The sequence below is a fragment of the Notolepis coatsorum genome (genome assembly GCF_963971535.1).
Source record: "Notolepis coatsorum genome assembly, chromosome: 17".
Taxonomy (NCBI): domain Eukaryota; kingdom Metazoa; phylum Chordata; class Actinopteri; order Aulopiformes; family Paralepididae; genus Notolepis; species Notolepis coatsorum.
Window position 1 is genome coordinate 104492117 of NC_140181.1, and position 23011 is coordinate 104515127.

A 23011-nucleotide genomic window follows, 5' to 3' on the forward strand; every position below is an offset into this window, starting at 1 on the left:
ATGCAGATTTTGCCTAGTTCTGAGCTGAGGGTTTTTTCAACCTGTAGCTTGTTCTTGTCAGAGACCAGCAGGGCTGAGTCGTCCGCAAACAGGAACAAGTTGCAGTCACACGCTGACGACATGTCATTTGCATAAATTAGGAAAAGTAGCGGACCTAGTGAGTGATCAAGAAGGCCAGAGTCAGCCCACAGGAGGCAATGAGTGACTCATAGATTAGGTTTGGATAGGGTGGTATTGTTAGGGATGTTTTTGTTTTGTTTTGTGTGTTATGGGGTTTATCGGTTTTTCTTTATTGTTTTCTTTTATTTGCCGGGTTCTTGCTTATCTGCCCCAGTTGCTGGGATGTACATTAGGTGGCGGTATGCGCCTTTCTGTGGTTGCGACCCGCCATTAAACCCATTGAAGAAGAAGAAGAAGTATCCCGGATTCCGGAAGTTCAAAACGTACACAAGAAAGATGGCTGCGTCGGGAAAGGCAACGTTGAACGGTTCGCACGTGGGGAAAAAGAAGGTACAAACCATGTGCAAAATATTACTATAATAAAGCGTCACTACAGTCAAATGTTGCTGTTTTAATAGTCAGCGAACAAATGGACTGACATCGTGATCGTGCTATATTGACATGGCGTCCATATAGCCAGTGAGTGGCGGTGAAGGCGATGTTGTGCTGCTGTAGCTGTTTTATCATATCAAGTAACATTAACAAACTTACCCCAAAATATCATACATGTGTCCTCGGGCCCCCATTTAATTATATTTGGTGTCAGCCATTCTCTTCGGATAATAGATGTGTTGTTAGTCTAATAGCTATGATTTGCCACGTTTTACGATACCTACTGTACGTAAATACTGTATCTTAACTAACGTGTGAAGTGAAGAGAATACACGGATTGATTGAACATTTATTTAACAGATTGCAGAATGGGTACAATACAGTACAGCTCAATACACACAATTGTTAAGGGGATGCAGACCAGAGAAAGACTTTCATCTTGTTTACATCAGGGTCCCCCATTTTCAATTCATCATGACATTTATGACATACAGATATACAGTAGTGTTACATCCAGACATTTATGACATACAAGACGAAACTGGACTGAAGAATGAAATCTAGACGATCAAAATAACGTTAGATATTCGAAATCTCTCAACGTGCTATCAATAATTAAAGTACTCCATTATGCTGGGGAGCCAGCAGTGCTAGCTGCATGTTTGCTTAACACTTTGGTTGCCTTGGGTTAAATTAATGATATACCATAGATTGCCAGCGCTATTTGTCTATGGAGAAAGTCCCCTTCTTTGCAGGGCTATAACTTTTTTAATTCTATTGCTACATTGCCATTATTAGGGCCCATTCAAAGTCCTATATGTATTGTTCATTGTGTAGCAACGTTAAACTTTTTCATTCACATATTCATAGTAAAGTATGGTCTAATGTATAAGTATGTTTTCATCTCTTTCTGCAACTTTCTCCAGAACGTGATATATAGCCCCAAATGCATTATATTGATGATGAAATACAGTTTGATGGCAATCAGTGCGATATAAAAAATTCCAACTAGACGTACTTCTAGAAGTTACTACACGTCATCTGATGTTGACCGGATGGGCGAGGGGGCGTTTATAATTCCGTGGGCAGCGTTATACCAATCATCTAATGTGGGTCAAATGTTGATAAAAGCAGTTAGTATCGAAGATGGTAACGTTACACGCTGAAACTCACCCCAGTCTCCGCGCGCCGTTGGGCGATCATCGTCGAGTAGAAATTTTATCATTATGGGATATATTATTACCCGGTCCATCTCCAGCTTGTATAATGGTATATACGTCCAAATCATGTTGTTTATCGAGTTATTGGCAATCGATCGCTATGTAGAGTGACGAGCTAGAATGCCGGAACCAATACCGAGTGCCCGGAAGTAATAGGGCCGACCAGCAAAACCTCTACTGCGCTTCCTGTTAAGCGGTTGCGCCGATCGGCCACCAGATGGCGCTCCTGAACCGCCAGAGAGCTCAGTGGGTCCTGCTGGTGGACCTCAGGCCAGCGGAGGGGGAATATGAATCCGATTCCAGATTTTTGAAATATTGATATAAGGACGCTGTACAGCGTCCCCCGGCAACTTTAGCATGGCCAGCAATGACGCTGTAAAGCGTTTTTAGGCAGTCAAAGTGTTAAAAAGCAGCGATATTAAAGGCGTTATAGTTATGATTGATTGATTGAAAAGTTTATTAACAGATTGCAGAATGGGTACAGTACAGTACAGCTCAATACATACAATTGTTAAGAGGATGCAGACCTGAGAAAGACTTTCGTCTTGTTTCCATCAGGGTCCCCCATTTTCAATTCATCATATGATACACACGACATACAGATAGACAGTACTGCTACATCTATACATTTATGACATACCAGATTTTCAAATACAGTACTGTTTGTGATACTAAAAAAAAATCCAGAAGAAGAGTATATACATTTGACATAGAAACTGTGCATTGGGGGAGGTTGGGTAGGTGTGGTGGGGCTGTACATTGGAGGTGGGGGGGGGGGGGGGGGGGGGGGTGGACTGTACATTGGAATACTGACATACATTTGACATGGAAACTGTACATTGGAGGAGGTTGGGTAGGTGGGGTGGGGTTGGGTGGGGCTGTACATTGGAATACTGACAAAGCCATGCTTGGTCTTTATTGTACAACTGGGTTAGGACATTTGTAGGGGCCAGTTTTGAATTGCAGTCTCCCGTAGGTGTTCTTTGAGAGTGTTTTTGAAGGTGGGTAGTGATTTACATTCCTTTACAGCTTTGGGTAGGGCGTTCCACATTGTTGTGGCATAATTGCGAAACGTGTTTAGTCCCTGATACAAGTTGTTTTATTTGTCACATAACGTACATGTACATTACAGTGAAATGCTTATTTCTGTATGAGCCCCTTGAGAATATGTTTCATACTGTAAAAAGAATAAAGTCCAAAACACTAACCTAAACCTAAACCACAACCTAAAGTACAGAATGAAGTACAAAAAACAACAACCTAGTTATTTACCAACCTAGTTAATTACCTACATGCAACTCTGACTGCCAGCAGTGAATGTTAACATTGGGTCTTTTCTGACAGCGTGTGCCTCGTTACTGGGACTCTGAAAAAGAGAAGACCGAGGGAGAAGATGGTAAAGGGCAGCAGATACAGGGAGAGAGAAAAAGGAAATTTCCAGGAGTGGAAAGAGATGGCAGGAAATTCCTATCGGGGACGGCGGTAAGTCACTTCACCTGGACGTAATCCGCTGTTTCCAGATTCTTGTTACAAGGCAACAGTGGGTCAGGAGTTAGAGTAGGGGTGGGCGATATATCGAGTATACTCGATGTATCTCGGATTGTTCTACCAGAGATGTAGTACTGTACTATATCGCGAACATCGAGTATTTAGTTTATATGGCGCCGCCCGCGGCCGAGAGACACTCGCAGTGCTTTCCTCGAGAAGGGACGGCGGAGCTATAGGCTAACGTTAATGTAGTCAGGGCTGTACAGTGCGATATAATGTTGCGGTTGTAATTTCATTAGACAGACCAGCGCGGACCTTTAATAACATGTAATTTAATTGACACGAGCAATGAGCTAACGGTAGCTGCTAACCAAGGTATCCATTAGGATTATGCTAACCTACTAGCGATAGCTGCTAACCCTGGTAAACGGTCAAAGCGGACTCCACAAGACTAGTTCCATTCGTGAGGAAATGGGTGGGTTATATTGACAACGCTTGACAACAGCAGTTTAAACATAACTTCATATTTATTAGTTATTCTTTTCTGTATATCATTCAATTTCCATCTCCGTGTGTCTCCATCTCTTCCTGTTTACATTCGAGTGTGACGTTATCACCTACGGCAGCTTAGACGATCAAAACGCGAACCTAGAACAAACCCAGAGGGGGGGGGCTGGCTCTCTTGTTCATTCTCGCCCCCTCTCTCTCTCTCTCTCTCTCTCGCTCTCTCTCTACATTCAATGATTTAAATTAGCCAAACGTTACAGACAGTATAAATACTAACTGGATAGTTGATGATATAAACATTTAATTTCATTATCTGAAATATTCTAAAATCATTAAGTCTGCTATAAGCCATTATACCTTTTGTGTGTGATTATTATTTTCTCACAGTAGGGTGTGTGTATATATATATACATATATATATGTGTGTGTGTGTTTGGCTAAAGTGGATAGAAAACACAGTACTGTGTAAAAGTCTTAGGCACCCAAGAGTTTTTATATAAATTGTCTTAGATGTAAATAATTTTTTTTATTAGTGTGTCAGTAGACTACTCTTAGTACATTTTCATTAAATTATTTTTTAAAGCATCTTCATGGTTTAATAATGCAAACATATGTTGCAGGGACTTATTATAATCATCATATTGGCGTGACTGTATGCATCAAAGGGTTAAATCAAGCATTTTTAAGTGATTTAGAGGAAATGTAAAAATATCGCGATATATATCGTGTATCGCGATATAGCCAAAATATATCGCAATCTCATTTTTGGCCATATCGCCCAGCCCTAAGTTAGAGCAGTCGTCTGGTAATCGGAAGGTTCCTGGTTCGATTCCCGCTCCTCCCGGGCAGCATGTCGAAGTGTCCTTGAGCAAGACACTTAACTCCTAACTGCTCCCGATGAGCAGGTTGGCACCTTGCATGGCTGCCTCCGCCGTTGGTGTGTGAATGTGTGAGTGAATGGGTGAAATGTGAGGAACAAAATTGTAAAGTGCTTTGGATAAAAGCTGCTATATAAATGCACCATTTACCATTTACCAGTTTGTTACAGGTTAGGCTACTTTGTTGTGACTATTATGGATGCATATAATATGAACAATTTGGCAGATACCAATAACCAATATTAACCTCTTAAACCCGAGCCCTATTTTCAGAAAATCCGCCTAAAAATACATACCTAGGTAAATGGAAGATTGCTCCACTTCTACAAGGCCCATTTGCATGTTCTTGGTATCTAGTGACATCTATGGATCTCAGTGAATGTATTCCCAGTGTCAGAAATATTGTGTCTGTTACTAGGCTTGAGTCAATTGTAATGAACCGGTATTTTCCCAATGGAGCTCAGAGAGAGTCTGCAGCACTAGCGTGAGGCTCGATTGATGAAATATGAATTCAAATCGCTAATAAAAAAAATACGACAAACAAACGCTATATAGCGTTGGTGGCATTCAACAGTCGGCATGAACTAACGACAAAACGCGTCTGTGGCACTCAAAGTGTTAAAACGCTGACGCTATTAAAAAAAAATACAGTGGAGGTTAAAATAAGAATATGACTTGGCCTGAAAAAAGTTCAGTCAGGAGATATTTTTTTGCTTTAATCCCTAAGTGTAGTTTTTTTTTATTTCGAAAGCCCACCGAGAGCCCTGGGTCTCTCTTCTCTCAAAAGACTACACTCACGTTAGCTTATGTCAATCCTCGCCTTTTTCTGACTGGATGCCCTGAGATTTTTATAATCTTATATTTCACTAATAACAGTTAAAATCATTGGTAAACAAACGTAGTGCTAAAAATATACAATTTGACTGCTGTTTTGACAGGGTTAGGTTCTTTACTCTTGGCTACATTTGAGGGGGGGGGGGGGAACATTAATTGATACATTCTGTAGAGATGGATTTATGGTGTGATGTCATTATCGGTCCGGTACCGGACCGCTCGGGCTTAAGAGGTTAACCAATAATATGAAAAAATCACTCATCGGCTGATACCGATGGTCACCGATAGGGGTGGGGGGGGAAATCGATACGTAGTAGTATCGCGATACTTTGCGTGGCGATACTGTATCGATACAGGGACGCCAAGTATTGATATTTAATTATTCATTAACATTTTTTTATTATTTTTTTTGTATAAGGAAGCTGCATTGTTCATTTCAATACCTGTAATAGTACAGTAGTCCACACATGTGCATTCAGTTAAGTTGGAATATGACTGTAATACAAACAGTTCAGTCTGTCAGGTACATGGCAGATTACAGTGTTTACATCTGTCTGCTTGAGAAAATACCATGTTCTGCAATAAAAATGATTGAAGTGAGATGAACAGACTGAACTTTATTTTATTAGATAAAACATGTTGACAGTTTTACTTTGCAGTAAAAAAAAAATTGAAAAAAAAAAAAATATATATATATATATATACCGGTATATATATATATATCGCAATATTCGCGATATATCGAGTATTGCGATACTATCGTATCGCGGCTCAAGTATCGCGATAGTATCGTATCGCGAGGTCTCTGGCGATTCCCACCCCTAGTCACCGATATATCGTGCATCCCTAGACTACATCTTTAATCAGTCTTATGTATAATAGTTATTAGACACAAGGATGTTGTTATTATTGCTTACCATAGATTGAATACTTCCTTTTGCGGACTTGTGAGTTATTATTTGACTCCTGCAGAAAATCGACTCATTCCCTGGTACTGCTCCAGTTCCAGAGGAGAAACTGCAGAAGTTTCGGAGGAAGGAAAAAAGCAAACTGGTAAGACCCCATCTCTCTCTCTCTCTCTCTCTCTCTCTCTCTCTCTCTCTCTCTCTCTCTCTCTTGCCATCTCTCTCCCTCTCTCTTTCTGTCGCTGTCTCTCCTCTCTCTCACCTCTGTCGCTGTCTCTCCTCTCTGTTGCTGTCTCTCTCACCTCTGTCGCTGTCTGTCGCTGTCTCTGTCGTTGTCTGTCACTGTCTCTCTCTTAAAACATTAAAACATTCAGACAAGTGAGCTCATGGTTTTAGACACACAGTCTAACAGAAAATACGCTCTGTCAATTAAAATATGTACAGTTTCCTATGGTCTCAGATTCCATGGTCTTCATTATGTTTGAATTAATTTAGAGTTAATGTATCCTGTAGTTTAAGCTCGTCTTGCAGGCTATTCCACGCAGACGGAGCAGAAACCCCCAAAGGCCTTCTTTCCCAGATCAGAAAAAAAAACGTGGGACCGCCAATAACAAAATGGTCCTATGATCGTAGCCCATAAGAACTTTGATTTGGAATCAGAAGGCAAGACGAGTAGCCAGGAAGTTGACTGGCTTTGTAGATTAAAAAAAACATACCACTAGTGGTGCCTGAATGTTTATTCACCAGGACTGGCGCTTAGCAGGGGTGGGGGGAAATCTATACAGCAATATTTTGTGAGCCAATATTATATCGATACAGTTGTGGCAAATATCAATATAAAAAAATAAAAAAAAGGATAATAATTACATTAGTTTCGCTTGACAATCCCATTTAGCTTTTGGAGTGAGGTCAACAGACTGAAAACGTTATCTTAGGGCGTTTTCACATTAGGAACGGTTGCCTCCATTCCGTTCCCCCTCCCCACTCCCCCGCCGGCCAGCTTTCACACTACCAATCTCGTTTAGTTCCCGAGCACACTTGGGGGAGCAACACCCCGATACAGCAGGTGGCGGTATGCACCTAGTTGGTTTGCGATCCGCCAATGAACACAAGAGTACACTTGCGTGATCTAGTACGCGACACGGCATTCGTTCGATTGTTCAGTTGTATCCACGGCGCGCATGCAAATACTCTCGAGTTAGTCCATAAATCTCTGCCTTTTTGTGGGTATTGTCCAGTTGTGCTTGTAAGTTTCCGTCTGCCCAAATTTCAATCAAGCATTTAATTTCTTCAGAAGACCACAGTGATCCTAACTCAATTGGCCACAGTGATCCTAACTCAATTGGCAGAGCCAGTGGGTGGAAGTCGATGGGTGGGGATTTGGACGTTGTGGACAGCGACTCCTACAGGTCGGTTGGGGGACGCCTGCACAGCAGAGACAGGAAATGGCAAGGGTAGTGTGAGCCTCCCACACGTTACACCTCGCCAATGAGAGTCCGCGCTGGCTCCTCGTGTATCAGAGGGGACACGTGATGCAAGGCTTCTATCCTCCCTACAACCGACCAGTGGGAGGCATATGCGAGCAACGTTCAAGACAGGGGAGGGGAGAATTGGAAACACGAAATTGGGATGGGAGAAAAATAAAGAGAAAAAGTGGATAAAAAAAAGGGTAACTATTATTGTGATAACATGGTATCGTGGGGCCTGTGGTGCTCCCTACCACTAGTGCTTAGCCTCTCTCTCTCTTTGGTACATTTGTCAGGACTGCCACTTAGCCTGTTGATAGAACTATGCATTCTATTTATTTTCCATATGCACTTAAAATACCTTTACTGTATTTTCTTTATTTCTTTCTTTTTAGTAATACTGTGCATGAGCATTACACTAAGGTTCCAGTAGTGGGCAGCTTGATTTGCCAGTTCCAAAAACCAACGCTTTAAGGATATCTTTTATTTTTAGAGCATTAACTCTTTGGAATAACCTGCCTCAAAACCTCTGCTGCATTTACAGTAGATTCACGTTTATTTTATTTTATTATACATTTTAAATGATCTTTTCCCCCCTTTTTTCGTTTTTCTCCTTCTCGTTATGCCAATTCATAATCCCCTTCCTGGTCCTTGCGCACTCTACCCCCTACCGTCAGTCTGGGAGGGCGGAGACTATCACATGCTTCCTCCGACACATGTGTACCCAGCCCACCACTTCTTTTCACCTTGCAGCGCGGACTCTCACTGGGAGAGTGTAACGTGTGGAAGGTCACACTACCTCCCTCCAGATCCTTCCCTCGCTGTGCAGGCTCCCCGACCAAACTGTAGGAGTCGCTGTTTACAACGACCCGGACCCACCCACCGGCTTCCCTCCCGCTGACTCTGCCAATCGAGCCAGTATGACGGCCGGCCAAGCCGGAGGCAACGCTGACAGCCCGATTCGATACCAGTGTCTCTCGTGTTGGTGACGAGCGCTTAGTCCGCTGCGCCACCCAGCCACCAGTAGATTCACTTTTAACACTTTCAGAGCCCAAGCTTAATCTTGATTTACCGCTTGAATGCCCACCATCCACTTCAATGTTAGCATTAATAACGCCTAATCTATGTTTTAAATTATGGCTATGTGTCTAATCTGCCCGTCGCTTATCAATGACTCGTTTTCCAGTCAACATTGTCGAAGCGGATTGTTTTTTTATCGGTTCATTTTCGTTTTATAGCATTTTGAAAAGCCCTTGTTTTCAAGGAAAATATAAATATTCCATGATAATCGCCCTTTTCTGGTAATTTTTCTGCCTATTTATGAATCGTTTTCAAATAAATGCTAGATTATCGATAGTATATGTGTACGTATGCACGCTATATAGGCGATCTGAAAAATCGATTCTCTGATTTCCTCAAAGCGATAGTGCACATACAGACCCATCACACATAGGGCGAACGCTGAGATCTCAGCGAATACAACTCTGATTATCCCAAGACTTGTAAAATAGATTCCTTACCTCAGATCAGATGTTCTCCAAAAAGATCATTCCAATTCCTGATCGCCATTCCAAAAATCGATCGCTTTTATTGATCCAACGCTTAGGGATGGGTACCTTTCACATTTGAACCGGTACCGGTACTGGTACCTGTGAATCGATACCGGTACCCAACGGTACCTTTTTTCGGTACTTTAGTATCAAGAAATTTAATTTCAGTCGTAAAAAAAAAATCCAAACTTCAAATAACTACAATTTCGACAGTTTTCGGCTTGTCATTGCTCCGACTGCTTTGTTGTTGAATCAAATCAAATCCTAGGTAAGCATATATTGTGCGTGTGAACGTTGACATGGAAAAAAAAAAAGTAAAAAAAAAAAAAAAAAAGTTTTTTTTTTTTTTTTTTTTTTTGGTTTCTCACTTGATTCGATACTCGGTAGTACCGACGTGTTTCGGTTCGGTGCCTCAAAAGTACCGAATTCGGTACCCATCCCTACCAACGCTACATACTGTACATATGTATTCCACGCTGTTCTGAGGCTCCACAATGAATCCGATCGGCTCGGGTTACATGCCTGAGAAGTAAAATGTGGATTCCGGATTTTTCTTTTCTCATCTATTTTCATTGAGTCCATTCCAAAAGGGTGCATTACCATCTGGGAGACGATAGGTGGCGTTTTTTTCACATCTGAGCTCCTACAGGGGCTGCATACCAACGGGAGACTCGGTTGATGAAATATGAATTCAGATCGCTAATAAAAAAATTAAACGCTAATTGTCGTGGTGGGCATTCAGGCATTGGGCTGATAAAACGTCTTATCACGTGGTGGGCACTGAAAAAAAATTGTTTACTGTGCTTGCATGTAATTTTAGCCATCTTAATTGTTAAATTTTTATGCATTGTGTGTTGAGTACTGACTTTTAATAATTTTGTTTTGCAATATTTGTTTTTGTATGTTTATTTTTTTTGTGTCGAACCCAGGAAGACTAGCTGGTTGCTATGGCACCAGCTAATGGGGATCCGTAATAAAAATAAAAATCTTCCATTCTTCACGTTCCGCAGCCTAAACAGCGCAAGGTCCGAAAGGTCATGGCCCAATCGGAGGACGTCTCCGAGCAGGCAACGAAACAAGCGGCGCGATTGGACCTCCTCCTCCCCGAAGATGCAGGGTAAAATGGACCTATCATCAAACTCTATGCCCTCTTTTCGCCTCATCCTCCAATCGCAAGACACATGAGATGGGGCGACAACTCACCGTATACTCTATATACTGCTACTCCTCCGATGTACCTGATAAAGCTGGGTGCTTGTTGGGACAGCTGTGTGGGGGAAATGAAGCCTGAGAGAGGCAGTTTACTGTGTGGAGGAAATGAAGCCTGAGAGAGGCAGTCTACTGTGTGGGGGAAATGAAGCCTGAGAGAGGCAGTCTACTGTGTGGGGGAAATGAAGCCTGAGAGAGGCAGTCTACTGTGTGGAGGACATGAAGCCTGAGAGAGGCAGTCTACTGTGTGGAGGACATGAAGCCTGAGAGAGGCAGTGAGTCTACTGTGTGGAGGAAATGAAGCCTGAGAGAGGCAGTCTACTGTGTGGAGGAAATGAAGCCTGAGAGAGGCAGTCTACTGTGTGGAGGAAATGAAGCCTGAGAGAGGCAGTCTACTGTGTGGAGGAAATGAAGCCTGAGAGAGGCAGTCTACTGTGTGGAGGAAATGAAGCCTGAGAGAGGCAGTCTACTGTGTGGAGGAAATGAAGCCTGAGAGAGGCAGTCTACTGTGTGGAGGAAATTAAGCCTGAGAGAGGCAGTCTACTGTGTGGAGGAAATTAAGCCTGAGAGAGGCAGTCTACTGTGTGGAGGAAATGAAGCCTGAGAGAGGCAGTCTACGTGAATGTCGTGCATACACTATTGAAATAACCATAGCTTGCTCAATTCAAACCGTCTGGTTTGTTAAAAACGTCAGAGATGCAGTTATCAGGCGGCTGGGTGGCTCAGCGGACTAAGCGTTCGTCACCAACGCAAGAGACACTGGTGTCGAATCAGGCTGTCAGCGTTGCCTCCGGCTTGGCCGGCCGTCATACTGGCTCGATTGGCAGTCAGCGGGAGGGAAGCCGGTGGGTGGGTCCGGGTCGTTGTAAACAGCGACTCCTACAGTTCGGTCGGGGCGCCTGCACAGCGAGGGAAGGATCTGGAGGGAGGTAGTGTGACCCTTCCACACGTTACACTCCCCCAGTGAGAGTCCGCGCTGCCAGGTGAAAAGAAGCGGTGGGGGGGAGCTCCAGTAGCTCACCATGTACCTCGACCCCGAAAGCGTCGGGGAATACCGTGCTGCGTCACGGATCTGGTTGACTCCGAGTTCGATTCCCGGACCCGCCGTCATTTGCCGAATGTCTTCCCCTGTTCTCCCTCCCGTTTCACCCTGCATCTGTCGGTCATGCTTGACCAGAAAAGCGATAAACGCTAAAAAATGAAGTTTAAAAAAAAGAAAAGAAGCGGTGGGCTGGGTACACATGTGTCGGAGGAAGCATGTGATGATAGTCTCCGCCCTCCCAGACAGTAGGGGGTAGAGTGCGCAACGACCAGGAAGGGGATTGGGAATTGGCATAACGACTAACATTGGGAGGGGAGAAAAACGGAAAAAGAAGGGGGGGAAAGATAATAAAAAAAAATAGATGCAGTTATCATACTTATAATGGACTTTCATATGAAAAGATTTTTTTTTATATAAACATTCTTCCAAGCAAGAATCAACCACATTAATAACGTTTGTAATAAGCCAAACCATTTGTAAATCCGTCAAGATCTCAGTGAGTTAAGAGTATTTTTGTTAGTGCAGATCACTCACCTTAAAGGGGAACTCCAACATTTTGGGAAATTAGCTTATTTAACATCTTCCCTGGAGTTAGACAAGAAGATACATGCCTTTTTTGTCTCTGTGCGTGCATTTTAGCTTTGGGAATAGATGCTCCGTTAGCATAGCTTAGCTTCATCACTGGAAGTGAGGCAGGACAGTAGCCTTACAGTGCCTTACAGTGTATTGCAAGGTCTGACATTGACCAAACTTGATATGCATGACCTTGGTGGGCTCTAGGTCAACTCCTGAAAAGGGGGTCAATGTCAGACTTTGCAATCAAAAGTTAGGGGGCTAATAACCCTTGCCATAATTTCAGTGCGCCCCCTAACTTTTGATTGCAAGGTCTGACATTGACCCCCTTTTCAGGAGTTGACCTAGAGCTCACCAAGGTCATGCATATCAAATTTGGTCAATGTCAGACCTTGCAATACACTGTAAGGCACTGTAAGGCTACTGTCCTGCCTCACTTCCAGTGATGAAGCTAAGCTATGCTAACGGAGCGTCTATTCCCAAAGCTAAAATGCACGCACAGAGACAAAAAAGGTATGCATCTTCTTGTCTAACTCCAGGGAAGATGTTAAATAAGCTAATTTCCCAAAATGTTGGAGTTCCCCCTTAAAGCAGTAGTTAACTATATAGCAAGATGGCCGCCGGTGAACTAATGCACCTTATCACCAGGTTTTTAACACCACTTCCTCTTCCCTCAGATTCCTGGAGGGAGACGAGGACGAGGACACGTGCACCATCTCCCAGAAAGACATCGCAGACGCTGTGGACATTACATCCGGGGCAAAGGTCAGGCAATAAGGCATTGTCAGAAATGGTGATATTATTATCGCGAGCCAAACCAAGAACTAACTTCCGGAAAAGAACAGTGCTTTTATAGAGCCAGTGTCAGTTGGAATCATTTGCCTCTTGGATATCCGCAGAGATTTTTTTTTTAATATTGTTAAAAAAGACTGAAGACTGAAAATGCACATATTAAGTGTTTGATAACAGTTTGTTTAGTTGGGTTGATTGGACGCTTATAGAGATGTTTGCTTTTGGTTCATAGGATGACAATGACTCATTGGGTTAAACTGGATTTGTTTTTATATTTTGTTAATAAAAAAATCCTGTTAATTTTATTTATTTAATTTGGTTGTTAAATATATTATTATTTATTTACTGTATTAATGTATTATTTCTTGTAATGTTGATTGTGTGTGGATCCCAGGAAGATTAGCAAAATGCTACGGCATAAGCTAATGGGGATCCTTTAACCCTTTCACTACCACACTACAGAAGGTTAACCTTTGCGGCTAAGTGGCGCAGTGGGCAAGGCGCTTGCCACTAATGCAGGAGATGCTGGGTTCGAGCCCAGCTCTCTGCATTGCTACCAGCTTGGCTGGTCGTTCATACTAACACAATTGGCAGTGTTAGGGGTGGGAAGCTGGTGGGTGGGGATTGGACGTTGTGGACAGCGACTCCTACAGGTCCGTTGGTGCGCCTGCGCAGCAGAATCAGGAAGCAACGGGGCCGGCGTGTCCCTCCCACGCAGACCCTCGCCGCTGAGAGATCGCGCTGTGCAGGTGAAAAGATGCGACGGCTGCCTCCTCGAGTACCGGAGGGGACACGTGATGCAAGGCTTCGTCCACATTGCAGCCGGCCTGTGGGAGGCATGGCCTAACAGCGTTCGAGACAGGGGAGGGTAGAATTGGACAAATACGAAATTGGGATGGGAGAAAAATAGAAAATGGGAGAAAAATTAGATAAAAAAAAAATAAGGTTAACCTTTCACTACCACAATTTGGTAGTGTAGTAGTGAAAGGGTTAAATAAACAAATAAGTGGACCTCGTGGTCGGAGGCATTTTTGACCTGGAAGTGCTGGTCCTTCGAATGTTGTGTCTGACCTCCTGTCTCTCCCGCTCTCCTCCTCAGTATTTCAACCTTGACCTGTCTCAGTTTGGCCCGTATCGATTGGATTACAGCAAGACTGGTCGGTCAGTGTCACTCTCATCTGTGTTCGTAGATGTTTGGGAAAAAGAGCGATTAGGTGTTTGTGCATCGCGTGTGCTGTCCTGTTGTTCGTAATGTAACAATGCACACACACACACACTGTCACTGCACGCCACTTTGACAGGCAAACGGGTGTTTGAAGTCAAAAGACCACCACATCTAAAGAGTTCATATTCGCTTATCATTAAAGGTGCTATAGATACATTTGTATGTAGAGTAATCATTTATATATATTATATATAAATAATTATAATAATAGAAATAATAATAATAATAATACATCCACAGTGCTTTTAGAAAGGTGTGGAATAAAAGTATTGCTTTTTCCCCGGAAAATTATTTTGATTAACACATTCCCTGCCACACAATTTGAGCATCTTATACCATTCTCTGCCAGCACTGTAAGTCTATGGAGATGTTCACCTTCTTTGCAGGGCTATAACTTTTTAAATTGTATTGCTAAATTGACATTACTATGGCCCATTCAACATCAATTATCTATCGTTCAGGATGTAGGAACGTTTTACTTTTTCATTCATACATTCATACGAAAATACCGTCAATATAAATATGTTTTTATCGTTTTCTGCAGTAATTCCTAGAACGTGAGATATAGGCATAAACGCATATATAGATGATCAAATGCCGTTTGTTGCCGATCCACGCTATATTAAAAATGTCAACTGTACATGATCCTAAACGTTATGACTGATCATGCACCGATGAACGGAGGGGGGGGGGGGGGGGTCGTTTATAATTCCGTGATCGTCGTTAAATGCTTTATGTAGTATGGGTGATATATTGATCAGAGCAGTTTGCATGGATAATAATAAACAAACAGGCTGAAAGTAACGTCAGCGTCCTCTTACCGTTGGGCGATGAGACTGGAGCAAAAAGATCCCACTTATTTGACTGCGATCGAGTCGATCCATTTCCGGTTTGTATAATAATAATACACGCCCAAATCATGTCGATTATTGAGTTATGGCAGCGATCCATATCCACGGTGTGTGGCTAGAGTCCTGCAACAATATGCGATTGCGGGACGCATTTCGGAGACGCACCGAGGTCGACTCGACCATTTCCGGTTTGGCAACTCGCAGATCATCCACCAGGGGGCAGTATTGAAGCGTTGCAGAGTTGTGCCGAGTCCCACTGCATCAGACCAGGCTCTGTGAGGGAATTATGAATAACATGGCGAAAAAATGAAATGTGATCTCAATAACGTCGTACGCTGTGGATTGGCAGAATTCGCATGAACTTGAAACACATCGTACAACGGTATTGGCGCAGGATGTGTAAATGAATTGATCCCCCAGAATGAATGAATGTTGTTTACATGTTGCATGTATCCCCTCCCTACTTCCCATTTCCCCACATGGAACACACCTGATTGGATATTATGACACGCTGCTGCTCTAGTGCGACATCTAGTGGCTGAATGTTATCTATAGCACCTTTCATTTAGAATTACGTAAGTACCACTATATTACAACGTCATATTTAATCACTAGGTGATGTGTAAAAGAACATTGAATTATTATCCCGCCCTGACGACATGAGAATACCTTGAGTTAACCTATCGCAAGCTCCGCCCTCTTTTCTTGAGCTTTGACATCACAACTGTTGCCTCCGAGGATCAAGAAAAGAGGGCGGAGCTTGAGATAGGTCCATTCTGATGACATGGATGCTTTTGATGGTGTTGCTGTCATTGTGTTCATACTTTGTGTGAGATACATTTAGTCATTTAGCTGACGCTTTTATCCAAAGCGACTTACAAGTTTTGTACAACAAGTCAGCAGGAAGGGTACAACTCTTATCAACTGAGTAACAATATTCATCAAAGTGCTACAGTGTAGGTTAGTGTATTAGGACAAGTCCATGACAGTAAGGTTAGTTAGGGTTAAAAATATATGTTTCAGGAGTCTATCCGAAAAGAAGGTATTGTTATATATTGATGGCTGAAACGCAAAACCTCCTATCTGAAAATGTCAGTTTTCTCCAAATGATATTTTTTAAGGATACCCAATACAATACATTGGTTTTGGCTTTTGGAAAATATCTTGCAGATAGAAATCAGAAAATCTGAAATGTTACAGATGGGAGGTTTTCAGCCATCGATATGAATAGAATAGTCAAGTCAAGTTTATTAGTATGTTCCAGACTGGGCAATTCATGTTACAACAGATAAATAGGAGCTCCAAAAAAAACACAGCAAACATACATAATCAAGAAGAACACAGACAGACATGGTCGCAGGATGGAATAGCAGTACTTTATTTATATTTGATCCAGAGGGAAATTCAGCACCACAGATCGCTCACAATGAACATTCGGTTAGTAAAAAATAGGAATAAGATCAAGAAATATAGCCGCAAGTGGTGATTACTGGGTTTCAAGCCGATATTGATCATCAGGATTGCAAAATAAGTTCACACACGGTTCAGCAGTGTTATGAAACATGTCCTGTGAGTTTTGTAATGTTTGGGGGGGAAAAAACGTTTGTATTATGCCACGCCCACCTTTAGCATTTGTACATGAACACTTTCAGTGCCCAGCAGGGGGCGCACGATTTAGTGCTTGAATGCCCACCATCCACTTAAATGTTAGCGTTAATATCGCCTAATCTATGTTTTAAATTATGGCTATGTGTCTAATCTGCCCGTCGCTTATCAATGACTCATTTTCCAGTCAACATTGTCGAAGCGGATTGCTTATATCTCCGTGAAAACAGGTCTGATTATCCTAAGACTGGTAAAATAGATTCCTTACCTGAGATCAGATGGTATCCAAAAAGATTATTCCAATTCCTGATCGCCATTCCAAAAATCTATCCTTTTATTGATCCAACGCCACATACTGTAAACACATATTACACGCTGTGCTGATGGTCCACAATGACTGGGATCATCTCCGGTTACATGCGTGAGAGCCTGAGAGGTAATATGTGGATTCCGGATTTTTCTTTTCTCATCCGTTTTCATTGAGTCTATTCCAAAAGGGTGCATTACCATCTTGGAGACGATAGGGGGCGCTTTTTTCACATCTGAGCTCCTGATGTGGCTGGTTTCCCAACGGTAGACTCGGTTGATGAAATATGAATTCAGATCGCTAATAAAAAAAAATTCACGCTAATTGTCGTGCTGGGCATTCAGGGGGCGGGCTGATAACACGTGTTATGTCGTGGCTGGCATCCAAAGTGTTAAAACCACACAAATTAACCACATCTTGTGTGGGACTGACAACTATAGTTTCTAGTCTTACTGGTTATTGGCTAGTGGATTATGACGATGACACAGTAGGAGAAGAATGAAAAGAAGCTTTTTATTTAGTTCCGCTTGCATGACCGCCATACTTTCCTAACCGGTTCTGAATTCTCTTCACACCCTGATACTGGCAATAGGCCTTGTATAAACATTCTAAATGGTTCCTTGATTATTTCCTGTTGTAGTGTAGGGGTTAGTAGGTTGAATAGGTACCATTGATTGGAGAAATCAGAATAATGCCACTAACCAGGGTTCGCCTCCAGGGGCATTGGACCAGGGCAGTGTTCAGAAGAAACTTGGCTGGAGTGTGAATGACTGAAATGCTGCATAGTTCTGTTCTATGTATAATAGCAGGGTAATCAAATAATCCTCACAAGGAAGAACACAAGTTGCATTATTTCTTTGCAGGTGAATGTAGCTAGTGTAGCAGTTTCTGAATAATTATGGAACTTGGTGCCATCTTCATGTGGTATTATGAGAATGTCCCTGGCCTAGGTTTATCAAAAGAATCTTGGCAAAGGGCTTACATGCTTTCTGAGAACCTGTGTTGGACTGGTTTAACTACACACCCTGCATGAATAGAACGTGTTGTATCATGGGACATTACTTTGGTGTACCTAAGAAGGCTGTGTCGTACAAAAATTGTATCATGGGACATTGTAAAAGATTTTACCGGCTGCAAATATTTTACGGGGTAGTGAGTGTATCATATGCAGCTGTTCAGAGTTCTGACAATTTGCCTCCCTGGCCCCTAGCTTTGTAATACTGAGAACCCGTGTTTGCATTTAGTCTCCTGTCAAATAGCACTGTAGTGACGGTAAAGTGAGCAAGCAGCCTAAACACTGGTGCCAGTGCCTTTTGCCAGACACATACAAACAAACAACACATCAGATGAAGACGTGTAAAAACACCAGAAAACAAATGAACAACAAACTAAGAAACATAAACTTGTTGTTTGAATGGTCATAATATTGTTCCATTCATCACAACCTCTATGTTTTGTAATATCTCTGGTCTCATTATAATCAACTCTACTGAGTTTAATGACATATTTAACATTGGGCGACTCTCACGACACCCCACATAATTCTGTAGCAATCGGACTTACGGTTTAGGAGGAGATGTTCAAAACCTATAAACAAGCCTTATGCAACATTTGATGAGCTTCATCCATTAACACTTTGAGTGCCACAGATGTGTTATGTCATTTCATGCCCCCCGTTGAGTGCCACCGACGCGAATTGTCGTTTGATTTTTTTATTAGCGATCTGAATTCATATTTCATCAACCGAGTCTCCCGTTGGTACAGCAGCCCCTCTAGGAGCTCCGATGGGAAAATACCGCCCCCTATCGTCTATCCCTGTGTAACTGCAGGCCATTCGATTACACTCGTGGATCTGTGTGGGGGGAGCCTACTGGCTCCACTATGCTGGCGAGGGATCTGATGACGAGGGAAGTGATCGCGAGATGGAAAGCAGCCTGCAATATATATTTACAGCAGCCAATAATCAATCAATAAACGCGATCGATATTTGGAATGGCGATCAGGAATTGGAATAATCTTTTTGGAGAACATCTGATCTAAGGTAAGGAGTCTATGTTACCAGTTTTAGGATAATCAGAGCTGTCTTCACTGAGATAACGGCGTGTCCCGTATGTGTGTATATGTGTGTGTGCTGTTGAGGAAATAAGATAATCGATTTCTCAGCTCGCTTCTATAGCGTGCATAAGTACACATATACTATCGATAATCTAGCGTTTATTTGAAAACGATTCATAAATAGGCCGACAAATGACAACGTGTCTAGTGTATTCGAGAATATTCCAATAAATGCAGTTTATGACGGAATCGTTCTATTTTCTGGAAATTTCTGAGAAAACGATAGCTTTTCGAAATGCTATAAAAAGAACATGAACCGATAAAAAAAAAAAAAATCCGTTTAGACAATGTTGACTGCAAACAAGTCATTGATAAGCGACGGGCAGATTAGACACATAGCCATAATTTAAAACATAGATTATGCGTTTTTAACGCTATCATTGAAGTGTATGATGGCACTCAAGGACATTAATCAACGTTATGGCTGGCACTGAAAGTGTTAATGATCCGCAGCAAATTTGGTAGTAATTGGACTTACGGTTTAGGAGGAGATGTCAAAAATGTGTTTTACATAAAATCCAAGATGTCTATTTCTGGTTGTTATCTGGACATACCCGGCAAAATTGGTGATGATTGGCCAAAGGGTTGTTGACTTGCATCTATTTATGTGCTTAGTCATGCCTTTTTGTAGTTAATTGGTTAATATTGTGAAAAACGAAAAAATATATCAACAATCCCTATACTAACTTTAATAAGCTTCATCCGGATCCACAGCTAATTTGGTAGCAATCGGACCTACGGTTTAGGAGGACATGTCAAAAATGTGTTTCACATCAAATCCAAGATGGCGGAAAATCCAATATGGCAGACTTTATGGGTCCTTGAGGCAAATTTGTAGAGCGCATAGATATGGATGTCTGTATCACGTTTTGTGTAAATCATACTCGGGTTGTAAGAGTTCTGATCTTATAAAGTTCAAAAGTTTGACCTTTAATTATAGTGCCCCCTTTTGACCAATGGTCAAAGTTCATGTTGTTACCATTTACCATCTTACAGGAACATTCAAAACCAATGCTGAATTTATTTTTATAAAAAAATATACAGTAATATACATGTTGTGTATTGTTTTTGTCTTCAGCCACCTACTGCTTGGCGGGAGGCGGGGCCACGTGGCCTGTGTTGACTGGCAGTCCAAACAGCTGATGTGTGAGATCAATGTCATGGAAACGATCAATGATGTAAAGTAAGTCGGCCTTCTGCACGGTGGGTAACATGAGCCAATAATGCAAAAATATGAATATGAAAAGAAAAACTTGAACTGCCGGAAGACGCTTTTAGGCGTCTTTCCCCGCCATGCTCAAGTTGCCGAAGACGCCGTAACTCGTCTTTGATATCAATATTTCAAAAATCTGTGATCGGAATCATATTTCCTTTCCGGGGGCCCTGAGACACAAGTGTGATCTCCTCTCAATCCTATAGCGCAGGGGTTCCCAAACTTTTCAGGCCGGGGCCCAGAAAATAAGGCGTCAGAGAGCCGCGGCCCAATGCACATCGTCTGGCTTTTTTTTTTTTTTTTGCCAGGCGCCAAATATCACTTCAATCATATTAAGTTAGTTCAAGTTAGTTATTCATTTATATGTGCTATTTATGAGAGGGCTAACTTGTTGCAAAATAATAATGATAATAATAATAGCCTCATTAAAATACTATTGTTGCTTCGGTTGTTTTCAGCGTTTTATGTGCATAATCTGTTATTTAGTTTGAAATGTTCGTTGAAATAAGTAGATTTTTAGTTTTTGTTTATTTATTAAGTTAATATAAAACCATATAGTCACATTTTAGAATACAATATAATAGAATTTTAGAATACAACTAGAAACACTGTCCTGGCCTGCTTCTAAGTTCAGTGGCCTGACAAAAAAAATAAAAATAAAAAAAAAAATAAAAAAAATTGATTTTTTTATTTTATTTTTATTTTTTTTAAATCATCTCGCGGCCCACCCGTGGCTGCTCGCGGCCCACCTTTGGTTCGCGACCCCGACTTTGGGAACCACTGCTCTAGCGGTTCAAGACCGCCATCTGGTGGCAGATCGGCAGATCGAAAAAACGGATGTTACCTTTAACCCGGTAGGACTCACTCCATATGGGGTCCGGGCACTCGCTAGTGTTAGAGAGACTCAGTCTTCACACAGTGAACATCGATCGCTGCAAATAACTAAAAAAAACAACATGATTTGGACGTATATATTACTATACAACCTGGAAATGGACCGGATATTTCTATATCCCATAATAGGAAAATGTCTGTTCCACGCTCATCGCCCAACGGCGCGAGGAAGATACGGTAAGATTCAGCGTTATTTTTCAATGTCTCCTATACTAACTGATCCGATGAACATTTGACCCACATTAGATGAATGGTATAACGCTGCCCACGGAATTATAAACGCCCCCTCGGCCATCCGGTCAACATCAGATTACGTGTAGTAACTTCCAGAAGTCCGTCCAGTTGGATTTTTTTTATATCGCGCCGATTGCTATCAAACTGTATTTGATCAATATAATGCATTTGGGGATATAATGCATTTAAATAGAATTTAAAAAGTTATAGCCCTGCAAAGAAGGGGAATTTCTCCATAGACAAATAGAGCCGGCAACCTATGGTATATCATGAATTTAGCCTTAGGCAATCAAAGTGTTAACACTTTGATCGCCATGGTTAAATTCATAATTTACCATCCCTAGCCAGCTCTATTTGTCTATGGAGAAGTTCCCCTTCTTTGCAGGGCTATAACTTTTTAAATTCTATTGCTAAATTGACATTATTATGGCCCATTCAATGTCCTATATCCATTGTTCAGGGTGTAGCAACGTTATACTTTTTCATTCACATATTCATACTAAAATATGGTCTAAAGTATAAGTATGTTTTTATCGTTTTCTGCAGCTTTCTCCAGAACTTGATTTATAGCCCCAAATGCATTATATTGATGATCAAATACAGTTTGGTAGCGATCGGTGCCAGATAAAAAATGTAAACTGGAGGTACTTCTAGAAGTTACTACGTATCATCTGATGTTGGCCGGATGGGCGGGGGGTAATTTATAATTCCGTGGGCAACGTTATATCATTCACCTAGTGTGGGTCATATGATCATCAGAGCAGTTTATATGGAACACGTTAGAAAATAACGCTGGATCTTACCGTATCTTCCTCGCGCCGTTGGACGATCAGCTTGGAGTAGACAGTTTTCGATTATGGGATGTTGATCTAGATGAACCATTTCCAGGTTGTATAATACTATATACGTCCAAATAACGTTGTTTATTGAGTTAGGGCGAGCGATTGATTATCCAGTGTGTCGAGATGGAGTCCGGCTAACGATCGCAAGTGCCCGGACGAAATATGGATGAGCACTTCCTGTTTGGCGCGTCACTTCCTGTTGGCCGATCTGCCGATCGGCCACCAGATGGCTCTTGAACAGTTGGAGAGTTGAGTGGAGATCAGCAGTATATCTCAGGTCCCCGGAGGAGAAATATGATTTCGATCACAGATTTTTGAAATATTGATATCAAAGACGTGTTACGGCGTCTTCGGCAGAATGAGCATGGCGGGCAATGACGAGTTACGGCGTTTCCGGCGATTAAAGTGTTAAAAAATATATACCATATGAAATTTTTTTGGGTGCAAAATCAACTCTGCCTCTCTTTGTTAACTACAACAAGCAATGCTGTTTGTTATTTAAGATGAGGTTGGACTCGGCACTGACAGATTTGTGTTCATTGTGCTGCTTTTATAAAGCCTCAAATGACGGCTTACAATATTTCATGAAAGCAAAGTGTTTAGTTTGTCTAAGATTTAAAAAGGTTTAAACTTTACAGCACTGGCGGTCAGGTGGCGTAGCGGAGATTGCGCTCGTCACCAATGCAAGAGGCTGCGGTCTCGACTCCCG

The 23011-nt window shown here is 41.9% G+C and overlaps 1 protein-coding gene across 1 annotated transcript in view; it reads left to right on the top strand.

Moving 5' to 3' along the window:
- Positions 1-456: 456 nt before the first annotated feature.
- The window catches only part of wdr46 (WD repeat domain 46), a gene marked incomplete at its 5' end in the record, with an annotated part of 36649 nt that continues 14094 nt past the window's right edge, over positions 457-23011 (top strand). The window contains 7 exons of the mRNA XM_084332919.1: positions 457-510; positions 3117-3254; positions 6452-6532; positions 10411-10517; positions 12902-12989; positions 14116-14177; positions 20198-20302. Coding sequence (XP_084189045.1) covers positions 457-510; positions 3117-3254; positions 6452-6532; positions 10411-10517; positions 12902-12989; positions 14116-14177; positions 20198-20302 — 635 coding nt within the window. The remainder of the gene's footprint in view (positions 511-3116; positions 3255-6451; positions 6533-10410; positions 10518-12901; positions 12990-14115; positions 14178-20197; positions 20303-23011) is intronic.